This window comes from Neoarius graeffei, chromosome 13 (assembly GCF_027579695.1).
Source record: "Neoarius graeffei isolate fNeoGra1 chromosome 13, fNeoGra1.pri, whole genome shotgun sequence".
Taxonomy (NCBI): domain Eukaryota; kingdom Metazoa; phylum Chordata; class Actinopteri; order Siluriformes; family Ariidae; genus Neoarius; species Neoarius graeffei.
Window position 1 is genome coordinate 20518795 of NC_083581.1, and position 24008 is coordinate 20542802.

The 24008-nt window shown below is 41.9% G+C and overlaps 1 protein-coding gene and 1 long non-coding RNA gene across 2 annotated transcripts in view; one reads left to right on the forward strand and one right to left on the reverse strand.

The window, feature by feature from the left end:
- On the forward strand, positions 1-18594 carry dazap2 (DAZ associated protein 2). Its single transcript, XM_060937328.1, has 4 exons — positions 1-137; positions 9662-9783; positions 14311-14559; positions 17262-18594. Exons 1-4 carry the CDS (start codon positions 125-127, stop codon positions 17388-17390), a joined length of 513 nt encoding a protein of 170 aa, XP_060793311.1. The 5' UTR covers positions 1-124; the 3' UTR covers positions 17391-18594.
- LOC132896478 (uncharacterized) overlaps positions 17407-24008 on the reverse strand; it is an 11013-nt gene continuing 4411 nt past the window's right edge. The window contains exon 4 of the long non-coding RNA XR_009656058.1: positions 17407-23868. This is a non-coding gene — a long non-coding RNA (uncharacterized LOC132896478). The remainder of the gene's footprint in view (positions 23869-24008) is intronic.

The window sequence follows — 24008 nt, forward strand, 5'->3', positions numbered from 1 at the left end:
CCATCAAACCTTAAAGAAGAAGAAGTGACGTCAGCAGAAGGCAGAGTGAACAGACGGATGAAAACAAGGAAGTAGCCAGGAAGCGAATTTTGTGTTTTAATTAATTTGTATTCCACGAAGAACAATGAACAACAAAGGTGGGTTTGTGTACGTGGTCTTCTCTACACCGTCCTAACTGATGAGTTAGTCACATCCTACCCTGGCTTTAAGGCCACTCTGAGGGGTAGCGGGATTGTTAGCATACAAACATCTCAGTCCAATAGCATTATGTATTTCAGTTCACTTCTTCACACGAAAACGATTTATAATCTAATGTCAATACATCCGTACAGATCTACTTTGTTTACAGTTTATTTTAATAATGATCAGACGAAATTCTTGCTGGCGTTGTGAATAAAAAGGTGACCGTGAACATGGCTAATTAGCTTACTAGCTAATCAAACTCTGACGCTACAGTTTGAGTTTTACTAGCCTGCTATAGGCTAGTGCTAGTCATTGGTTTTTTTTTTTTGTTTATCTTGACTGAAAGCACAATTTTCAGGTTTAATTTGATGTTGATTGTCAGCTCAGTGACGAACCTGGTTTTTTATTGCTTATTTAATTTGTATTTGTCCGCAGTTTAGGATTTAGGCCTAATGTAATATATAAAATAATGGATAAATTCACATATTCCCATTAAAGGAAATATCTCGTCAAAGCCCTACAGTAAACTGGCTGACCCTATGAAACTGTAAAACGCAGCCTTAAGCATAACTAGAGCAGCGGCTACAATTATCGACACCTTAACGATCTTTTAAGAAGAAAGAAGAAGAAACCTTTGTCACATACACACTTAAAGCACAGTGAAATTCATCCTCTGCATTTAACCCATCTCTGAAGCAGTGAACGCACGCACACACCCAGAGCAGAGGGCAGCCACACTACAGCGTCAGGGGTTCGGTACCTTGCTCAAGGGCACTTCAGCCCAAGGCCGCCCCACATTAACCTAACTGTATGTCTTTGGACTGTGGGGGAAACCGGAGCACCTGGAGAAAACCCACGCAGACACTGGGAGAACATACAAACTCCACACAGAAAGGCCCTCGCTGTCCACTGGGTTCGAACCCGGAACCTTCTTGCTGTGAGGCCATTGTGCTAACCACTACACCACCGTGCAAAAGTAGAAGAGACTTTCAATACATAAATTGTGCATGAATAATTACTCAAACTTCCACTGGGGGGGAAAAAAAAAAAGAGAGTTGATTCCCGATTACTTAGCGTAATCACGTGATACCGTTCCAGAATTATCGATATCCAGATGATTGATTAAAAAAAAACCCGGTATGTGGTATTAAGTTAACAAAATATAGTTTTTATTTAAAAATTGTTTTACATAGGCTTATATTTAGTACAAAATATATTTTATATAAATATATCGACGGACGCACAGCTTGTGAACAGGCAAGGCAGGCAACTGCTTGGGGCCCCCTGGCCCAGGGGCCCCCCGAGAGTCGGGGCCCGAGGGCTTATTTATTTTGTTTTTTATTGTTTTTATTGTTCTTTACCATTGTATTTTCACATTTTGAATTTTAAAAAACTTTGGTTTCATACATTTTTCGTTGGTGTCAGATTATTTATAACATATTGGTGATGAACACTGGTCAGAAGGGCCCCCTGGAAATTTTGCTTGGGGCCACAACAGACTCTAGAATCGCCTCTGTATATCGATGTCAGTGCTTATGTAAATGAAGTAATTCTAATGTTTGTAAACAAACGAAGTGATAATGCTTAACCTGTCAAAATCTTTGTTCCACTTTCTACCCACTTTCGAAGTATTTTCATAGATCATATTTTGTTCATCATTTGTTGTTTGTATTAATTTCTAGTTTTGTAGTTTACTAATAAATGTCAACAGGCAGTTGACATTGTACAATTTAATTCTGGTCTAATTCTATTTATTGCAATAGGATTCCAAATACTCTATAAGCATTCCATTATGAATCAGAAAAAAATTATAAATCACGGCACTTTTATTTTCTTTTAAAATACTTCATCTACTTCAACAATGTTACACAAAGACTGATACATAAGTTGTAAATGTCACTTAATTCCACAGGGTGTTGATAATGGTGGACACCGGTGAAAGTGATCACTATTATTGACACCTCACGTGACTTCTCAAACGCGTGTTTAGATACAAAATGGTGACTGTCAAATGAAAGAGTAAGAAACAAAGTAGGTTCCGACAAAGAGATCAAATTCACTGATGTTTTCATGATAAGTAAAGCCTGTCCATGATCTTTCCACCATGCTTGCTTGCAATGATAACGTCCGGGTTTTCCTCAAATTGCTGATCGTGCTAAAAAAATTCCATCTCAGGTAACAAGCTGTGTCATCAGACAAGATGATCAAAGGGTGAGAGAGTATTCCGGTTGATTGATTAACCAATAATAACTGTTGTAACTGAAACTCACCTTTTATAAAATTTGTTTTTTATCGGTAAATCTGAAAAGATGTTGATAATTATGGACTGTCGATAATTGTAGCCGCCACTCTATTTTGCTGTCATAGCTATAGACTATTTTATTATTGACAATATCTAAAATAAAATGAGATCACTTTAGGACCTTGTTGAAAGGGCCAGTGAATTTATTCTCAAACTTAATTTAAGTAAAAGTAGTTGCAGATTTCAAAAATCAAACTTTCATTTTTGGAGACCAAATAGTCTAGGGTTTTGAGAAAAATGAATTTTCTTTAAAATGTCAGATGGGCTTCCTGTGGTGGTGGTGGTGATGTATGCGATGACGTCATGTAGCAGTCGTTTGGAGTAACTCAGCTCTTTACATTGTACTTTTTGCTAGTTTTATAAGTATTTTACTGAATTTTAGTTTTTAAATAAGTCTGTCTCATTGTGTAACACACAAATGCAACAGTGATGCTCAAAAGAAAGCACAAGCTGGAACTAGACTACATTTCCGCAGAGAAAATGCCAACTGTGCTCGATCAGCTGGAACAGTCTGTCACTGACAGAAATTGGATCAGGCATGAGACCTCGCGCTGCAAAATCTTTTTTAGATGATCTGTATGGTGCTGGTTCTGGGTAGATTGAGTGAGTGTGTGTAGTGTGTATGGCTGCACGCTCTAAAATCTCAGTTTAAAATGGCTTAACTCGCAGTGCAACATGACACTTTGTGCTTAAAAATCTTTTTGTACATGATCTACATGGTGCTGGGTAGATTAACGTAGTGTGGCGTGATTTAAAACAAGATTTTCGGGGGCAAAGCGTGCAGCATGACTGTTTTCTCCCGAAACTCCATTCATTTGAATGGGATAAAAATGAATGGAAGTGAATGAGGGGGAAAGGGATCAGTGAAAAGAAAGGAAAAGACAAGTGTAGGTCAGAACTGATTGTATGTATGTGTGGGGGGGGATCTGGTCTGAGGTATAACATGAAGTTTGGTGGTTCTCCAGTGAAGTGTGTCTGAGCAGGACAGTTCAATTTGTGAGCCCCATTCATTCTCTGTGGGGGGAGAAAAAAAAAGAACAACGAGAGAATGGGTGCATCAATCCAAAAACTGTATACAAGCACACTACACCGGTTCAGGCTGGATGTGTCAGAGTTGGAACGGTGTCTGTCTGTTTTTTTTTTTAAGACAGAGTTCTCATTTTACAGGTCTCTGTGCTATGCAGCTTAGACAATTCACTTGGGTGGACTCATGGCTGTTTGGGTGGGGAAAACAGTAAGGAGTTATTAGTGTGCTTGCTAAGCACAAAGCACCGTGAAGCACACTATTGTTCTTAAGTTTACTTTGTTATTATTATTATTATTATTATTATTATTATTATTATCCCCTCCTAGAACTGCCACCTTATTGTGGTGGAGGGGTTTGCATTGCTTGAATGATCCTAGGAGCTATGTTGTCGGGGGCATTACGCCCCTGTTAAGGTCTTCCAAGGCAGACAGGTCCTAGGTGACAGGCCAGACCAAGAGCAGTTCACCAAAACCCTTATGGATAAAAGACCAAGGACCGTGATGTTGCCCGGTATGGCGCAGCCGGGGCCCCACCCTGGACCCAGGCCTGGGGTTGGGGCTCGTATGCGAGCGCTTGGTGGCCGGGCCTTTGCCCATGGGGCCCAGCCAGGCTCAGCCCAAAGCGGTGACGCGGGCCCGACCTCCTGTGGGTTCACCGCTCACAGAGGTAGCTGTAGGGGGCTGGTGCAGTGTAGATTGGGTGGCAGTCGAAGGCAGGGGCCTCGATGGCCTGATCCCCAAACACAGCGACTCGCTGTTGGGACATGGAATGTCACTTCGCTGGGGGGGAAAGAGCCTGAGCTTGTGCGGGAGGTTGAGAGGTACCGTCTAGAGATAGTCGGGCTCACCTCCACGCACAGCTTGGGCTCCGGAACCCAGCTCCTCGAGAGGGGCTGGACTCTCCACTTTTCTGGAGTTGCCCATGGTGAGCGGCGGTGGGCTGGTGTGGGCTTGCTTATAGCTACCCGGCTCAGCCGCCATGTGTTGGAGTTTACCCCCATGAATGAGAGGGTCGTCTCTCTGCGCCTTCGGGTCGGGGAGAGGGCTTTTGCTGTTGTTTGTGCCTACGGGCCGAATAGCAGTATAGAGTATCCGGCCTTCTTGGAGTCCTTGGGAGAGGTACTGAGAGGTGCTCAGACTGGGGACTCCATTGTTCTACTGGGGGACTTCAACGCTCACGTAGGCGACGACAGTGATACCTGGAGGGGCGTGATTGGGAGGAACGGCCTCCCCGATCTGAACCCGAGAGGTGTTTTGTTATTGGACTTCTGTGCTAGTCACGGTTTGTCCATAACGAACACCATGTTCGAGCATAGGGGTGTCCATAAGTGCACGTGGCAGCAGGACACCTTAGGTCGGAGGTCGATGATCGACTTTGTCGTTTCATCTGATCTCCGGCCCTATATCTTGGACACTCGGGTGAAGAGAGGGGCTGAGCTGTCAACTGATCACCACCTGGTGGTGAGTTGGATCCGCTGGGGGAGGAGGAAGCCGGACAGACCTAGAAGGCCCAAACGTATGGTGAGGGTCTGCTGGGAACGTCTGGCCGAGCACTCTGTTGGGGAGGTCTTTAACTCCCACCTCCGGGAGAGCTTCTCCCAACTTCCGAGGGAGGCGGGGGACATTGAGTCTGAGTGGACCATGTTCTCTACTTCCATTGTAGATGCGGCTGTTCGGAGCTGTGGCCGCAAGGTCTTCGGTGCCCGTCGTGGCGGCAATCCCCAAACCCGGTGGTGGACACCGGAAGTAAGGGATGCCGTCAAGCTGAAGGAGGAGCCCTATCGGGCCATGTTGGCCTCCGGGACTCCTGAGGCAGCTGACTGGTATCGGCAGGCCAGGCGTGCCGCAGCTCGGGCAGTTGCGGAGGCAAAAACTTGGAACTGGGAGGAGTTCGGTGAGGCCATGGAGGAGGACTATCGGTCGGCCTCGAAGAAATTCTGGCAAACCGTCCGGCGCCTCAGGAGGGGGAAGCAGTACTCTGCCAACACTGTTTACAGTGCAGGTGGGGAGCTGTTGACCTCGACTGGGGACATTGTTGGGCAGTGGAAGGAATGCTTTGAGGATCTCTTCAATCCCACCATCACGTCTTCCATTGAGGAAGCGGAGGCTCATGACTCAGAGATGGACTTGTCCATTACCCAAGCCGAAGTCACTGAGGTGGTTTGCAAGCTCCTCGGTGGCAAGGCACCGGGGGTGGATGAGATCGGCCCTGAGTATCTCAAGTATCTGGATGTTGTGGGGCTGTCTTGGCTGACACGCCTCTGCAACATCGCGTGGTGGTCGGGGACAGTGCCTCTGGAGTGGCAGACTGGGGTGGTGGTCCCTCATTTTAATAAAGGGGACCGGAGAGTGTGCTCCAATTATAGGGGAATCACACTTCTCAGCCTCCTCGGGAAGGTTTATTCCAGGGTACTGGAGAGGAGAATTCGGCCAATAGTCGAACCTCGGATCCAGGAGAAACAGTGCAGTTTTCGTCCTGGTCGTGGAACACTGGACCAGCTCTATACCCTTCATAGGGTGCTCGAGGGTTCATGGGAGTTTGCCCAACCAGTTCACATGTGCTTTGTGGATCTGGAGAAGGCATTCAACCGTGTCCCTCGTGGTATTCTGTGGGGGGTGCTTTGGGAGTATGGGGTTCGGGGCTCTTTGCTAAGGGCTGTCTGGTCCCTGTACGAACAGAGCAGGAGTCTGGTTCGTATTATTGGCAGTAAGTCAGACCTGTTCCCAGTGCATGTTGGACTCTGGCAGGGCTGCCCTTTGTCATTGGTTCTGTTCATAATTTTTATGGACAGAATTCCTAGGCGCAGCCAGGGGCCAGAAGGAATCCTGTTTGGGAACCACATGATTTCATCTCTGCTTTTTGCGGAGGATGATGTCCTGTTGGCTTCTTCAAACCAGGACCTTCAGCATGCACTGGGGCAGTTTGCAGTCGAGTGTGAAGCGGCTGGGATGAGAATCAGCACCTCCAAGTTCTCGACCGGAAAAGGGTGGCTTGCCCTCTCCAGGTTGGTGCAGAAGTCCTGCCTCAAGTGGAGGAGATTAAGTATCTCGGGATCTTGTTCACGAGTGAGAGAAGGATAGAGCGTGAGATCGACAGGCGGATCGGTGCAGCCTCTGCAGTGATGCGGTCGCTTTACCAGTACGTCGTGGTGAAGAAGGAGCTGAGCCAAAAGGCGAAGCTCTCGATTTACCGGTCGATCTATGTTCCGACTCTCACCTATGGCCATGAGCTTTGGATAATGACCAAAAGAACAAGATCGCGGATACAAGCGGCCGAAATGAGTTTCCTTCGCAGGGTGGCTGGGTGCTCCCTTAGAGATAGGCACAGTCACTCGGGAGGAGCTCAGAGTAGACCCGCTGCTCCTCCACATTGAGAAGAATCAGCTGAGGTGGCTCGGGCATCTCTTTCGGATGCCTCCTGGACGCCTCTCTGGGGAGGTGTTCCAGGCATGTCCCCCTGGGAGAAGGCCCCGGGGAAGACCCAGAACACGCTGGAGGGACTATGTCTCTTGGCTGGCCTGGGAACGCCTCTGTGTTCTTCCCAAGGAGCTGGCCGAGGTGTCTGGGGAGAGGGAAGTTTGGGCTTCCATGCTCAGACTGCTGCCTCCGCAACCCGGCCCTGGATAAGCGGAAGAAGACGAGACTATTATTATTATTATTATTATTATTATTATTAATTCACCTGTTTTTTGGCATGTTACTCCTTCTACAGCTTTTGAGATCTCGACACTGTTCCAACTGTGACACGTCTGGACTGAACCATGTCTCACGCACTCTGTTAATCTACCCAGCACCATGTAGATCATGTAAAAAAAAATTAGTGTGACGTGTCATGTCACACTGCGAGTTGAACCATCTTAGAGCGCACAGCATTACGCTCCACTACAAACACACACACACTCTCTCTGTGTCTCTCTCTCTCTCTCTTTTTTAATCTACCCAGAACCAGTACCATGTAGATCATGTAAAACAAAGATTTATAGCACGAGGTCTCATGTCTGATCCAGTTTCTTTCGGTAACGCTCTGTTCCAGCTGATCAAGCACACTTGGCATTTTCTTTGTGGAAATGCAGGCTAGTTCCAGCTTGTGCTTTCTTTTTAGCATCATTGTGGCATTTACATGCTACACAATGAGGCATACTTATTTAAAAACTGATAACTTTTTGTTAAAATACTTGTAAAACTAGCAAAACTATGATGTAAACGGAGAATATAAACAGTTGAGTTACTCCAAGCAACCGCTATATGATGTCATAGCATACGTCAAGCCTGTCTGGCATTTTAAAGAAAATTAATTTTTCTCAAACGTTTTGGTCTCTGAAAATGAAAGTTTTGATTTTTGAAGTCTGTGACTACTTTTACTTGAAATAAGTTTGAGAATAAATCCGCTGGATGATCCCTTTATATATTACAGTATAGTTAATAGTAATACAGGAAGGGAAGATCTGATGACCCTGGAGGGATGATCTGACCTTGAGCAGTGAGGGCTCCATGGGGCCGACAAAACTCACTGACTCTTCTTAGCTGCTGTTAATGTAGAAAGAACATTTAACAATCCTGATCCTGCAGTTTAATGTTCAGGGCTCACCTCAGCACTGCTGCTTTGGATACAGTCCCCTTTGAAAGTATTGGAACAGCAAGACCAGTTCTTTAGTTTTTGCTAGAAGCTGAAGACATTTTGTTTTGAGATCAAAAGATTAGATCAGAATTTTCATTTCATATTAAGATGTGATTACTTAGAACGTGGCACTTTTTATTTAAATCCACCCATTTTTCAAGTGATCAGAAAAAATTGGAACTTGTGGCTGACAGGTGTTTCTTGTTGCCCAGGTGTACCCTGATTGATTGATTGATTTAAATAATTACTAGTTCCAAATGTGTACTTTTGGTTTGAACCCTGGGTTTCACCTGTGAAGACTGGGTTTTTATTTTATTTTTGTTAAAAAGGATAATCCAACATGTAGACCAGAGAGCTGTCTATTGGACAAAAGCAAGCCATTTTGAAGCTGATAAAAGCAGGAAAATGGATCAGAGCCATTGCACAAGCATTGGATATTGCCAGTATAATAATTTGGAATGTCTTGAAAAAGAAAGTACACCTGCGGTTTCTAACAGCCAGACATTGAACAGGTCAGCCAAGGAAAACGGCAGCAGTTGATGATGGAAAAATTGTGAGATCTGTCAAGAAAAAGCCCAAAAACAAGAGTCACTGCCATCACCATCAACCTCCACAGGGCAGGAGTGAAGGTATCACAATCCACTGTTTGAAGAAGACATTGAGAGCAGAAATATAGAGGCCATGCCACAAGATTCAAACCTTTCATTATCGATAAGAATCAGAAGCCCAGACTGGAATTCGATAAAAAACACAGATGAGCCAGAGAAGTTCTGCAATCAAGAATTTAAACCTCAACCAAAGTGTTGGAAAGGCTTTTGCCACCAGATTTGGCACATAGACTATGCTTGGCACCATAACCTGATATTAACTAACAAGATCATTCGCAACTTTGTAGAGCTACTGAAAACAAGAAGTGAGGCAATATATCAGCAAGAGCTTGACCTATTGCCATCAAATATAGTAGGATGGTCCCAACAGCTTTTGGTCTCCCTCTGCCTCTAAGGCCCAGAAAGTGCTCAGACTGTTAATCATAGCTTGCAGCTTTTGTTTTTATGTATCAATCTCTTTGAATTCTCTTTTCAGTCTCCCCAAAAATCTCCAGGAACGTTCCATTACGGGTAACTAAGGCTAATTACAGAAGGTTCCAGTTTAATCCCGGAATGTTAGCAACCCTGGATGTACTAAGCACGTTAACATGTTGCTTAAATTTTAGCTAGTTTCTAATCTACAGTTTCTGTCTCAGCTGAAATAAATGGTAGAAACTAATGTAATATTTGTCACACTGATTTCTGTGAGCATAGCCACTGACTTTTCTAGGTCTCTCGGTCCATGCTTGGATTATGTTCAGTGCTTGAGTTTGCATAGACAATACCAATTTAGACTGTTTATAATTTAGCATTTATCCCAGTCTTTAATTTACAATTTATTAATATTTATTTTTGTTTTTATATTATCAACCAAATGTCTTCAATACAGCACAGAATTGTGGTGTCTACTGTTACTGAAATAAATTCCTGATTGTGTCCATGCAGGGTCATATCCACAACAGGCTGTGTATCCTCAGCAGAGCACAGCACCCATATACCCTCCTGCTATGCAAGTGCCACCACCCCAGGTACCCCCATACACAGATGCCCCTCCTGCCTATTCTGAGGTAAGTAACAAGCAGAACTCGACACCAGCTTTGTGGATGGGGATGCCTCCACCACCAGCGAGTCTGGTCCTTTTGTGACACATTTATATGCCTGAAATACCCTTAAACTACACTTCAAACAGGAAGGGAGAAAAGTTATTTCAGACATTTGAACTTGCTTGGCCCTCTTTGGATCAATTCCAAAGTCTAGTCAGTTCATCTGCTGCTTACAATCATAATTCAATATAAATACAACAAATGTTTAATAACTTGTTCTTGAGATCACATTAAGAAGAATCTCACATTAACTGAAGTACAGACTGATGATGGCCGAGATCGTAGATAGCCAAAATCAGGCCTTGAGTTTAATACCAGTATGTAAGTAACATCTCTGTTTGACAAACAGGAAAGTAGCTATTGAAGAAAACCTTTTTCAGACATTTAACCTTGCTGTGACTTAGACCCTCTTTGGGTATCTAAACAATTGATCTCCTAGTTACAGTGAAAATTCCAAATTAACCCTACAAACATTCACCTAATTGTTCGTGAGATATCGTACTAATGAAAATCTTGGACACATGGACTGATGGACAACCTAAAAACAGTGCAAAATATTTGAAAATACAATCATGGCCAAAATGGAGAACGTACATAGGCTATAGTGGATTTATTCTGTTGGATAAATGACATTCTGCACTGAGCTTATGATGTCCTAAGTGCCAAAATCTAGTAAGACTAGGCCCATTTCTTAGATGTGATAAAACTTGGGTATAATACAACCCCGATTCCAAAAAAGTTGGGACAAAGTACAAATTGTAAATAAAAACGGAATGCAATGATGTGGAAGTTTCAAAATTCCATATTTTATTCAGAATAGAACATAGATGACCTATCAAATGATTAAACTGAGAAAATCTATCATTTAAAGATAAAAATTAGGTCATTTTAAATTTCATGACAACAACACATCTCAAAGTTGGGACAAGGCCATGTTTACCACTGTGAGACATCCCCTTTTCTCTTTACAACAGTCTGTAAACGTCTGGGGACTGAGGAGACAAGTTGCTCAAGTTTAGGGATAGGAATGTTAACCCATTCTTGTCTAATGTAGGATTCTAGTTGCTCAACTGTCTTAGGTCTTTTTTGTCGTATCTTCCGTTTTATGATGCGCCAAAAGTTTTCTATGGGTGAAAGATCTGGACTGCAGGCTGGCCAGTTCAGTACCCGGACCCTTCTTCTACGCAGCCATGATGCTGTAATTGATGCAATATGTGGTTTGGCTTTGTCATGTTGGAAAATGCAAGAGACGTCGTCTGGATGGGAGCATATGTTGCTCTAGAATCTGGATATACCTTTCAGCATTGATGGTGTCTTTCCAGATGTGTAAGCTGCCCATGCCACACGCACTAATGCAACCCCATACCATCAGAGATGCAGGCTTCTGAACTGAGTGCTGATAACAACTTGGGTTGTCCTTCTCCTCTTTAGTCCGAATGACACGGCGTCCCTGATTTCTATAAAGAACTTTGAATTTTGATTCGTCTGACCATAGAACAGTTTTCCACTTTGCCACAGTCCATTTTAAATGAGCCTTGGCCCAGAGAAGACGTCTGTGCTTCTGGATCATGTTTAGATACGGCTTCTTTGAACTATAGAGTTTTAGCTGGCAACAGCGGATGGCACGGTGAATTGTGTTCACAGTTAATGTTCTCTGGAAATATTCCTGAGCCCATTTTGTGATTTCCAATACAGAAGCATGCCTGTATGTGATGCAGTGCCGTCTAAGGCCCTGAAGATCACGGGCACCCAGTATGGTTTTCTGGCCTTGACCCTTACACACAGAGATTCTTCCAGATTCTCTGAATCGTTTGATGATATTATTCACTGTAGATGATATGTTCAAACTCTCTGCAATTTTACACTGTCGAACTCCTTTCTGATATTGCTCCACTATTTGTCGGCGCAGAATTAGGGGGATTGGTGATCCTCTTCCCATCTTTACTTCTGAGAGCCGCTGCCACTCCAAGATGCTCTTTTTATACCCAGTCATGTTAATGACCTATTGCCAATTGACCTAATGAGTTGCAATTTGGTCCTCCAGCTGTTCCTTTTTTGTACCTTAACTTTTCCAGCCTCTTATTGCCCCTGTCCCAACTTTTTTGAGATTTGTTGCTGTCATGAAATTTCAAAATGTCTCACTTTCGACATTTGATATGTTGTCTATGCTCTATTGTGAATACAATATCAGTTTTTGAGATTTGTAAATTATTGCATTCCGTTTTTATTTACAATTTGTACTTTGTCCCAACTTTTTTGGAATCGGGGTTGTACAAAAACATCAGTTGTCACATGGTTTTGATAAAATACTGATAGCTAGAAGTAATTAGGGTGGCACGGTGGTGTAAGTGGTTAGCACGGTCACCTCACAGGAAGAAGGTTCTGGGTTCGAGCCCAGTGGCCTTTCTGTGTGGAGTTTGCATGTTCTCCCTGTGCCTGCATAGGTTTCCTCCGGGTGCTCCGGTTTCCCCCACAGTTCAAAAGACGTGGTTAGGTTAATATGGGACGGCCTTGGGCTGAGGTGCCCTTGAGCAAGGCATCTAACTCCCAACTGCTCCCCGGGTGCTGTTAGCATGGCTGCCCACTGCTCTGGGTGTGTGCGCTCACTGCTCACGTGTGCGTTCACTGCTTCAGATGGGTTAAATGCAGAGAGGAATTTCACAAGTGTGTGATGAATAAAGTTGTGCTTTCTTGCTTTCTTTCTTAATTACACTGCTCACAAAAATTAAAGGAACACTTTTTTTTATTGGGCCTGGCATGAAATCAGTTAAACCTGTCTGATAATTTTCTGGTTGGTTAAGCAGCTGAGGGCATCGTTAATCACTTTCAGCTGTATTGGTGTTCATGGAATTAACAACAGGTGCACCACAGTGGCAACAATCAGAAAACCCTCAAAACAGGACTGGTTTTACATGTGGAGGTCATTTCAAGTTTCTCCCTCTTGATCTTTTTTGGCTGATTTTTCACTCGTGCTGGTTTTGGCTTGAGTAATTATCTCTACTGGCAGTATGAGGCGATTCCTTAACCCTACAGAAGTTGCACAGGTTGTCCAACTTCTCCAGGATGGCACATCCACACGTGCTGCAGCAAGAAGGTTTAATGTGTCTCCCAGCACAATCTCCAGAACATGGAGGAGATTTCAGGAGACTGGTGGTTATTCTCGGAGAGCTGGACAGGGCCGTAGAAGGTCCTCAAGCCATCAGCAAGACCGATACCTGCTCCTTTGTGCAAGGCGGAACAGGCTGAGCACTGCTCGTGCCCTACAGAATGACCTCCAGAGGGCCACTGGTGTGAATGTCTCTACCCAAACAATCAGGAACAGACTTCATGAAGGTGGCCTGAGGGCCCGACGTCCTGTAGTGGGCCCTGTGCTCACTGCCCAGCACCGTGGAGCTCGACTGGCATTTGCTGAAGAACACCAGAATTGGCAAGTCCGCCACTGGCGCCCTGTACTTTTCACAGACGAGAGCAGGTTCACCCTGGGCACCTGTGATAGACGTGAAAGAGTCTGGAGAAGACAAGGAGAACGTTATGCTGCCTGCAACGTCGTTCAACATGACAGGTTTGGTGGTGGGTCAGTGATAGTCTGGGGGGGCATATCCATGGAGGGACGCACAGACCTCTACTGCCTAGGAAATGGTTCTCTGACTGCCATAAGGTATCGAGATGAAATCCTTCAACCCATTGTCAGACCCTACGCTGGTGCAGTAGGTCCTGGTTTCCTCCTAATGCACGACAATGCACGGCCTCATGTGGCAAGAGTATGCAGGCAGTACCTGGAGGATGAAGGAATTGAAACAATTGAATGGCCTTCACGATCCCCTGACTTAAACCCAATAGAACATGTGTGGGACATTATGTTTCGGTCCATTAGGCGCCGCCAAGTTGCTCCTCAGACTGTAGAACAGCTCAGGGATGCCCTCACACAGATCTGGGAGGAAATGCCACAAGACACCATCCGTCGTCTCATTAGGAGCATGCCGCGATGTTGTCAAGCATGCATACAAGCTCGTGGGGGCCACACAAGATACTGAAAAGCATTTTGAGTTGCAGAAATTAAGTTTTTGAAAAAAATGGACTAGCCTGCCACATCTTCATTTCACTCTGATTTTAGGGTGTCTACACAATTGAGCCCTCTGTAGGCTGAAAACTTTTATTTCCATTAAAAGACTTTGCATCCTTTTGTTCCTAAGACATTGCCCTGTCGATATTTGTATAGATATCCAACTTCATATTGAGATCTGATGTATCTAATGTGTTTCTTTAAAGTGCTCCTTTAATTTTTGTGAGCAGTGTATTTTTTTAAAATTCTAGGGATTTACCTAACTGATTAATACTTGCACACTCGATTTTCATCCTTGAAAATGCAACACTGCATTCTGTAATTATGGTGAAGTGCAATATTTTTATACCACTTAACTGTTATGGTGTAGGAGTCATTTGAATAAATAGCTTAATTGTGAACTTGGTATCTTCCTCTTTCCTCTACAGATTTATCAGCCAAGGTATATGCACCCACCCCAGGTTACTGGGCAGCTACCTCCAATAACCACTGCTTACCCTGCAACTCAGATGTTTGTGCCCATGCCCCAGACTGTGCCCGTTGGCGCAATGACCCCTAATGTTCCCATGGGTTACTACCCCATGGGACCCGTGTATCCTTCAGGCTCCACAGTACTAGTGGAAGGGGGATTTGATGCTGGAGCTCGATTTGGTCCTGGTAGCACTGCTTCCATACCTGTGAGTACACCCATAAATAAATTTATCATAAAATGAAAACCATAGTGAAATGAATGATAATGTAAAAACACACCATCATGTTTTCAGGTTAACAAATGATGGTTATGTAAATTTCTCACACCACACGATGTTCTGGGTTGGGTTTAATGTAATACTTTTATTCTTTCATATATGAATTCTATACACTGTCTGGCCAAAAAAAAAAAAAGTCAGACTCCTTGGACCACGACTTTTTTCCATTGCTCTGGAGTCCAATTTTTATGCCCCCTAGCAAACTGAAGCCTTTTCTTCAGATTATCTGCAGCCACACAGCTGTTTAATCCCACTCGTGTGAGTTCTCATTACATTGTGTGGAAATGATCACAGTTTCACTATTTAAACATTGCTGTGAGTTCTCCTGTTTTGTTTTTTTTTTAATTTATATATTATTTAAAAAAAAAAAAACAATTCGACTTAACAAAGCGCAACTGATCGCCAATCTTGAACAGTCAAATTTTTTTTTTTTCCGGCCACGTTTCTCCCATGAAGTTGATGGTTCATCATTATCCTTCCAGGTTTTAATGTGTTGGGACAATTCCAGTCATTTCAGCTCAGCTCTCCTTAGTTGTTTTCTTTGCTTGATGCAGGCCAGTAATTTGACCTCCTTGAAACACAGTAACATCTTTTCCATGACCACGGGATACGTCTTCCAACATGATTGTTTAAGAAATGAGAAGCTACTCACTGTATTAGTTAGGATTAAAAGAATTGTTGGAGCTGAAACACATTAGGGGTCATCCATCATTATCATGAGTCTACAAAGAGTAGACTTTTGAGCAACCCCCCCCCCCCCCCCCCCAAGTGTACATTTAACGGACAAAAAAAATGATGGATCTGCGTGGAATAGGAATTCAAAATAAAACCATGTCTTGTATTACTTTTTATTAAAATTGAATGACAGGACAATACAATGATTCACAAGAGAAGAAAAGAAGACACAATACGGGTCCAGAAGTTTTCATAGAAAGCAGGCGATTCATTATTCAGTCCCCCCAGGCCTTTTTTGTGATTGTTGCGGGCTAAAATGTCTGATGTTGCGGGGGGTTTTCCAAAAAATTGTGATGAAAGTCGCGGTGTTTTTTAGGTTTTTGTTGCGATTACATTGCAGGAGGAAGTGAAAGTGGCGAGAAATTGTTGCGATTTTCTCTTTTTGTGATTAAAATTGAGTGATATGTTAAATATTAAGTTATTACTGAAAAACTATTGATTAAAAAAACAAAGACACACAGAAATGGTCCTATAAACATCTTTACCAATATAAAAGATTACCAGGACTACAAAAATGCAGAAAAATAGGCTTCACTTATCCAAATGCACCTGTTGGTTCAAAAGTTAAAGTGCATAGAACCTCACAGCACAACATGAAGTTACCTTAAAATATAACATAAATGCCACAGCTTTCATATAAGAAAAAAAAACTATTAATACTAGTACTGTGTGCAGGCAGTCTCTCCTGAAGACTAAATTAAACAATAATGATAAACTAATAAAATAAATGGCTCAGGCTTCATAGAAGAAAAAAAAACAATTTGAACTGAATCTCACAGTATGATGCTGAAGCTGCCTAAACAATGGAAAATAAAATACCATTTTGGCAAAAATGTTGGCATCCATTAATTTCTTGTATTAAGTAAAAAAAATAATGCAAAGTGCACACAGTCCTTCACTGTAAACATAACACTTTCAGTAACAGAATTTAAGCCTATATAAACACTGACTCGCGCATGCTGCTTCTTTTGAACGTATACACGGAAGTAAGCAGTGTTGCCAGATACTGCTGACGTTTTCCAGTCCAAAATATGTTCAAAACCCGCCAAAATGCACTTGAAACCCCCCAACTGGGCGGGAAACCACTCAATCTGGCAACACTGGAAGTAAGGCGGAAGGTAGTTTGTCGACGTCACCTCAAGACGACGCCAACGATTGGTCAAATTTGCGGGAAAGTTGCCGTGATTGGATATAATTGCAACACCGCCCTGAATTCGCGGGGATTGGTTGAATTTGCGTTGAAGTTGTAAATCTCAACATCGCGAAATCTTGGAGGGTCTGATTTCTGAAAATTAGGAACTGTCTTTTTAAGGGGAGCCGTTGCCTTTTGGCTTTGAAACGTTCGTTTTTGATTCTTTCCAAGCAGCCTGTCCTGCCCTAACTGCCTCCTGCCGCTTCTCAGATGAATGCAGGAAACAATAAATGTTTAAAAACTGCTCGTACTCGTTTGAAGGAGTCTTGTGAATAGCGGTATTTCTGCTATTCACAAATTTGTAAATGTGGTCAAAATCTGGGTCAGCCATTGTTGTTGTATTGAAGAAAGAAAGCGTGTTGAGCTAGCTGGCAACACCGATGTGGCGCGAAATTTTTAACATGGCGGCCGCCGATTCGCACATTGACGGATCATCATTTTTTCATTTTTAAAAAGTGTACGCCTGGTCATTAACCCCCTCCCCCCTGCATACAGTTTGTACGCTTGTGATAATGATAAATTATGGATGACCCCTTAATCACTGCAGTAATTATCCAGTCAAAGGCTCTTAAGTGTTTCAATTGTTTAAATCCAAATGGTGACTTTTTTGGGGCCAGACAGTGTAATTATGCATAACTTTTATAAACGCTGTTTTACAAGGCCATAATGTTACCTCATTTGCTTGTTCCGTTCAAAATACCAGCCCCCTCCTCCTGGACATGCTCCAAATGCAGCACAGCTGGCAGCAATGCAGGGTGCAAATGTGGTGATGACACAACGCAAGAGCAACTACTTCATGGGTGGTTCAGGAGGGGGTTACACTATTTGGTAACAGTGAGAAGGAAGTGATTGGACCTTGACTTTTCCCCTTGTCTGGTGGTCTCTCTCTCTCTCTTTTTTTTTTTCCCCCCTCTCTCTCTCTCTCTCTCTCTCTCTCTCTCTCTCCCCCTTCTCTCCTGCCCCTTCAGGGCAGCTTGGCTATGCCATGATAGTGATACAACAGAATGTAATGTTTTATAGTCCCCACTAACAGGACAGTCCTTTGTTGATATCTTTCAGTTTAAAATACATGATAAAACACTGCAAACTTCTTTTAGACCACGTTTGTTTATGGTTGGAAAACACATTTTTAGTTAATTTCTATCTATGTGGCAGATAAATGTTTTTTTTTTCATGTTCAACCACACATTTACTACTATTGTTCTTAAGTTAGCTCTGCCCCATCATTTATTTACACGTTGTAGCTATTAAAATGGCTTCTAATAATATATTTATTTTAATGACATACAATAACAGCAGTTATATAGTGGAATATTTTACCCATTCTAATTAGAGTACTGTACTTCTGGGAAAGATGAGAGAAATAGACTTGGCTGTCAAAATTGAGAACCACAACTTTAATATTACAGATTAAAATGCAGTAAATAAGCCCTCATATTCGATTCAGAATGTTGGTTGGCTTTTTAATTATGTCCACATCATGTCGGATACCCAGAACTGTATATAATCCTTGTTTAACTTTAGTTTAGTGAAAGTTTACTTCTCCCAAAGGGTTTGTTCGTCACAATTTAATTTCTTTAGCATTATTCTCAACGTTGAATTAATCAGAAGTTTAGAGGTTAAACAAGCCTTTTTTTTTTAATAAAGAATGTGCTTAAGCACATCAAACAGTTATTTCTCCCTCTAGTGAACATTGAAATGTATAACCAAGGAGCGGTTGTACCAAAGATCCGGATTAGAATGCACTAAAAGCTTTTAATGTGACTTGACATTCTTCTCTGAATAATTCTGCACATTATGATAAGTGATAAACATATCAGAAACATATTGATAACTGCATCATGATGGTTCTGCATGCTTTTTGCACTTTTATTCAAAGCTATTTTGTTTTAATAAAGATTTATCAGCAGTAATTTTTAGAAATACTACACATTAATGTGCACTGTCAACCAACTCTGCAATGTCAATTTTTTTTTTGTATACTCATGCTTTATACATGCAAATACAGTGTCTGTCATTAAATTTTGTTGTGTGGATGCTTTTTCAAAGTTGTTTCATTACATACCTTCCACTGCAAATACATACAGATTCTTATATGGTTTTCTGATCCGTTTGTTGTCTGCTGGGTTGACGCAATTACTTGTAACAGATTGGAACTGATGCTTTTCAATTTCAATATTAAAATCAAGCAATGGACTTGATACCAACTATCTATCAAAGAGATCCTAATGCTCTAACCATTAACCCCACCCAGAATACTGAATATGCATCTGTAGCAGGAAACCAGTTTTGTACATAAAATGCACCAATTTTACTAGCTGTTCAGCTGCTTGTACTGTGAAAGTATGTACTGATATTTAGCTCATTATACAGACCACCTCATGTTTTGTTAGTGTTCATTTCAGTTTTTTCCTGAAAACTTGCATTTAACAGCAGCTCTACTGGGTATCCGACAATAGGTCAGCCACATGATTGGCTGACTGGATAACTGCATAAATGAACAAGTGTACAATATTTAACAACCAATAGAACAGGTTGTTAAATATTTTACTCTGATGTATACATCATTTTAAAGAGGTTCATGCTAAAACAGCATAAAAGGCAGCAAAGGTTTCAGACCTGCACATGATTATAATTAGCATTGGAAAGAAGCATTTATGCAATATACCAAGATCACCAGTACCCCATACTCGTGACTTGCAGTGTGCATTTATGGGATCTAATATAACAAGGTTCAACAAATAACTGGAGTTCAGGGAGTTGTTTTTTAAATAGGTGGGTTATATTTAATATTTTTAAAAAGGTAAAACTCTACAATTACCACTAAGGTTTTTTTTAAATAATTACTAAACCTAATTAACAATAAAAGCTATTTTGGAAATTTAAACAAATTCTATAAAAGTTATTTTTTACTCAATGTTTTGATATTCATCTAAATGGTGATATGCTGCATGTTCTCCAGGACAGCAGACATCAATACTTTAAGTATATTTAGGCAGTAGCACATATCACCATTATATTCACACTCCATCCACTTTATTAGGGACATCTGTACACCTCATTTATGCAGTTATCCAATCAGCCAATTGTGGCAGCAGCACAGGGTAAAAATTCATGCAGATACAGGATAAGAGCTTCAGTTAATGTTCATATCAAACATCAGGATGGCTAAAAGTGTGATCTCTGACTCTAACCATGGCCTGATTGTTGGTACCAGATGGACTGGTTTGAGTATTTCAGAAAGTGCCAATCTCCTGGGATTTTCACACACAACAGTACATAGAATGGTGCAAAAAACATCCTGTGTGTGGAAGGTCTACAGCCTTGTTGATGAGAAAGGGATCAGAGGAGAATGACTAGACTGGTCTGAGCTGACAGGAGGGATACAGTACATTACCTCAAATAACCACTCTTTACAACCATGGTAATTAAAAAAGCATCTCAGAACGTACAAAACAGCAAACTTTGAGGTGGATAATCTACAAGAGCAGACGACCACAATAGGTTCCAGTCCTGTTCGATGTATTGTGCATGCTGAGATGCTTTTCTGCTCACCACAGTTCCAGAGTAACTATGAGTTACTTATATCCTGCCTGGTAGCTTAAATCAATCTGGCCATTTTCCTCTGACCTCTCTTCTCAACAAGGTGTTTCCATGCAGAGAACTGTCACTCAGTGCTTTTTGTTTTTCACACCATTCTGGTAAATTCCAGAGACTGCGGTGTGTGAAAATTCCAGATGATCGAGTTACTGAAAAACTCAAACCAGCCCATCTGACACCAACAACCAAGTCAAGGTTAAAGTCCCTGAGATCACATTCTGATGCATCGTGTGAACATTAACTGAAGCTCTTAACCTGCATCTGTATGATTTTATGCACCATACCGCTGCCACATGATTGGCTGACTGGATAACTGCATAAATGAGCAGGTGTACAAGCATTCCTAATAAAGCATGAACTTAACTTTCAATCTGATATTACAGCTTGATTATTGTCCTACTATTCAAAAAAAAAATTAGTTACTAGTGGGATTGCAGAAGAAAAAAACCCTGACATTAAGCACCAATTTTTGTGATTTATAGATACAGGAAGGGTGGCACGGTGGTGTAGTGGTTAGCGCTGTCGCCTCACAGCAAGAAGGTCCGGGTTCGAGCCCCGTGGCCAGCGAGGGCCTTTCTGTGCTGAGTTTGCATGTTCTCCCCGTGTCCGCGTGGGTTTCCTCCGGGTGCTCCGGTTTCCCCCACAGTCCAAAGACATGCAGGTTAGGTTAACTGGTGACTCTAAATTGACCGTAGGCGTGAACGTGAGTGTGAATGGTTGTCTGTGTCTATGTGTCGGCCCTGTGATGACCTGGCGACTTGTCCAGGGTGTACCCCGCCTTTCCCCGTAGTCAGCTGAGATGGGCTTCAGCTTGCCTGCGACCCTGTAGAACAGGACAAAGCAGCTAGACATAATGAGATGAGATGAGATAGATACAGGAAAATAAAAATAGACTCAATGCACAGTGTTGTCATAAGCTGGATATGTGAGTGAGTGTAATATTTTTAATAATAAACAGCCTTTAAAATAGCTTACGCATGCACAGAATAAAAGGATTCTCAAAATACCTTTTTTGTGTTTTCTTTTAGTGAGTAAATATCTAGTGTTTTGGTGGTAGTGATGGATTGCTGGATTTGGTTAGGTAACAACATAACCAAGTACATGAAGCCACAAATGCACAACTTAATATTTTCCTATGTTCCAATTCTAGCTTCACATTTGCAGACAATGCAGATGGTGTTGTACATGCAGCAGCCACACCTGAGGTAAATATCATAAGATGTCAGTCTTTGTATTTCTGGTTGTATAATGTTACATGGCTGTCAGCATCACTGGGTTGTACTGTATTAATTAAATATACACAGGTGAGAAGAAATTTACATATGCTCACCATAGACATGAATGTCATGTTAATATTGGGCTGTCAGTGATTTCTTTGAACTGGTCTTTTCCTGGGGAAGAAAGATTGTACAACATACATCTTTAAGAGAGAAAACAAGGATTCGGTGCACAAGTTTTAATTTATTTTAGGTTTTCTGAAATGAACACCGGGTCAGAATTATACACACAGGTTCAAAAATTTACATACACCCACACGGATTATTAATTCAGTGGTGCTGAAAGTTCCAAAATGTCTTAATTTGCCAAGGCATCTTAACTTCCTGTTATTGATGATGACTGACTCCATCTGGTAGCTTCTTTGTGTCAATATAAAAAGGGTTTGTTGGACAAGTACAAGTTATTGGGAGGAGAAACCACTTTGTCAAGGTCTAGAAAAAGACCCAAACTGAGAGGAAATTGGTTTGGATGTCCAGGAACCACCAAGGCCAGGCCTGTCATGAACTGTAAGCTGCTGAAACACTGTCTACAGTCAAGAGAGTTTTAAATCATCATGGACCGAGAGGCTGCCATTCAAGAAAGAAGCCCCTGCTCCACAACTGACACCTTCAAGCTTGACTAAAGTTTGCAGCTGACCACATGGATAAAGAAAAAGCCTTCTGGAGTAGTTTTCTGGTTTAAGTTGTTTAGCCACAATGACCACCATTTGGAGGAGTAAAGGTGAGGCCCCAAGAACACTGTATTAATTGTTAAGCATGGTTAAAGTGACTGAAATAATGAAGGACAACAACCTTAGAATTCTTCAGCATAACCTCAAATCATCAGCAAATTTTTTTTTTAAACTTGGACAAATTGTGTGTTCCAACAGGATAATGACCCCAAACGCATCAAAGCCGGTTGTGGATAAAGCAGGTTAACATTAAGCTTAAAACAAGTCCTGACCTCAACCCTATCAAAAAATATGTGGCCTGTGCTTGAAAGTAGCATCCATGCCAGGAAACATAAAAATTTAATTGAACACTACCAATTCTGCCAAGAAGAGTGGGCAAATATCTAACCAGAATTCTGACAGAAGCTTGCTGATGGCTACCAAAAGCATCTGGTCAAGGGGAAACTTGCTAAGGGACGTTTAACCAAATATTAGGTATGCTGTATGTATAATTTTGACCCTGTGTTGATTTTCAGAAAACTCAAAATAAATTAAAACTTGCACACCAAATTACTGGAGTTATTTTCTATTAAAGATGTATGTTGTACAATCCCTCTTATCCAGAAAAAGAAAAGTTCAAAGAAATCACTGAAAGCCCAATATTGGTTCATGCCCATGATGAGTGCATGTAAACTTCTGACCTCAGGAGTATGTGTGTCTATATAATACAGTCCCCTCTGAAAATACTAGAATGGCAAGGACTATTCTGTTATTTGTGCGAGACACTGAAGACATTTTGGTTTGAGATCAAAAGATGAATACAGGACGATCGATCAGAATTTCAGCTTTCATTTCCTGATTTCATTTCCTGACATCTAGACACCTTAAATAACTTACGACATGACACTCATTTTTCAAGTGATCAAAAATATGTGAACATGTGACTTACAGATGTTTCTTGTTGCCCAGATGTGCCCTGTTAGATTGATTGACTATGTATAACAGGGTGTCCCAGAAATCTCCTTACATGGGGGAAAGCAACACTTTTTAGCAAAATGTTTCCCAAAATGTTTCATACTTATACAGTCCCCCCCCCAGATGGCCTTGAAAGTACACACCCACAAGTGCCAAGTCATTTGCTAATGTGAAAGTAGGGTCAGCCACATAAGAAAAAAGCATTTATAAGCGAAAATTACCTGCCTTGTGAACAAAAATGTTTGAGAATGGTGTTGTGTGCTTATACGCCAAACATGCTCAACTAACTTGTGTATTTAACAGAGGTGGTGGTTTCATTGCATCTCACCACCACCAACAGGTCTCGGGTACATAAATAAATCTGTTGCACAGAGAGAAAAGGTTTGCTACACTATCTGACCAACTTACTGTGCTTCTGATACCGGTACGTAATTATGCATCATGATGTTGATAAAATGCCAAAACAAAATGCCCAATCATTGACTTAATGTAAACTCCTTAGCACACAGTCTGCACAGTGGCAATGCTCTCTCAGCCACAGCTTCATCAATCTTCTCAGCAAAAAAAAACCTATCGTAAATGTCATATCCATTCAGTATGACCTTCACTGCCAATGTATCCTTGGCAATCTGCATTACTTAAATGAAGTACTCCTTGTTTTCAGTGACTGTGTCATGGTAGACTCGGTCTGGGTCCACACCTGGCGCAGCCTCTCCTGCTGTCCTGTAGATGCCTTTGTTGTGACACAGGTAGCGATACAACAGGTACACCAAGGCAGCCAGTGTACACAAGACCAGCAGAATCACCACTAAAACAAACATGGAGGCAACAAAAGTCCTATTGGCATACAAAACACTAAACTGAAAGAATACAGACACTTTGTGGTATTACACAATTTAGATTTTAAAAAAAAGGGTAACAGCTAAAAATTCTGTAAAAATACATGCA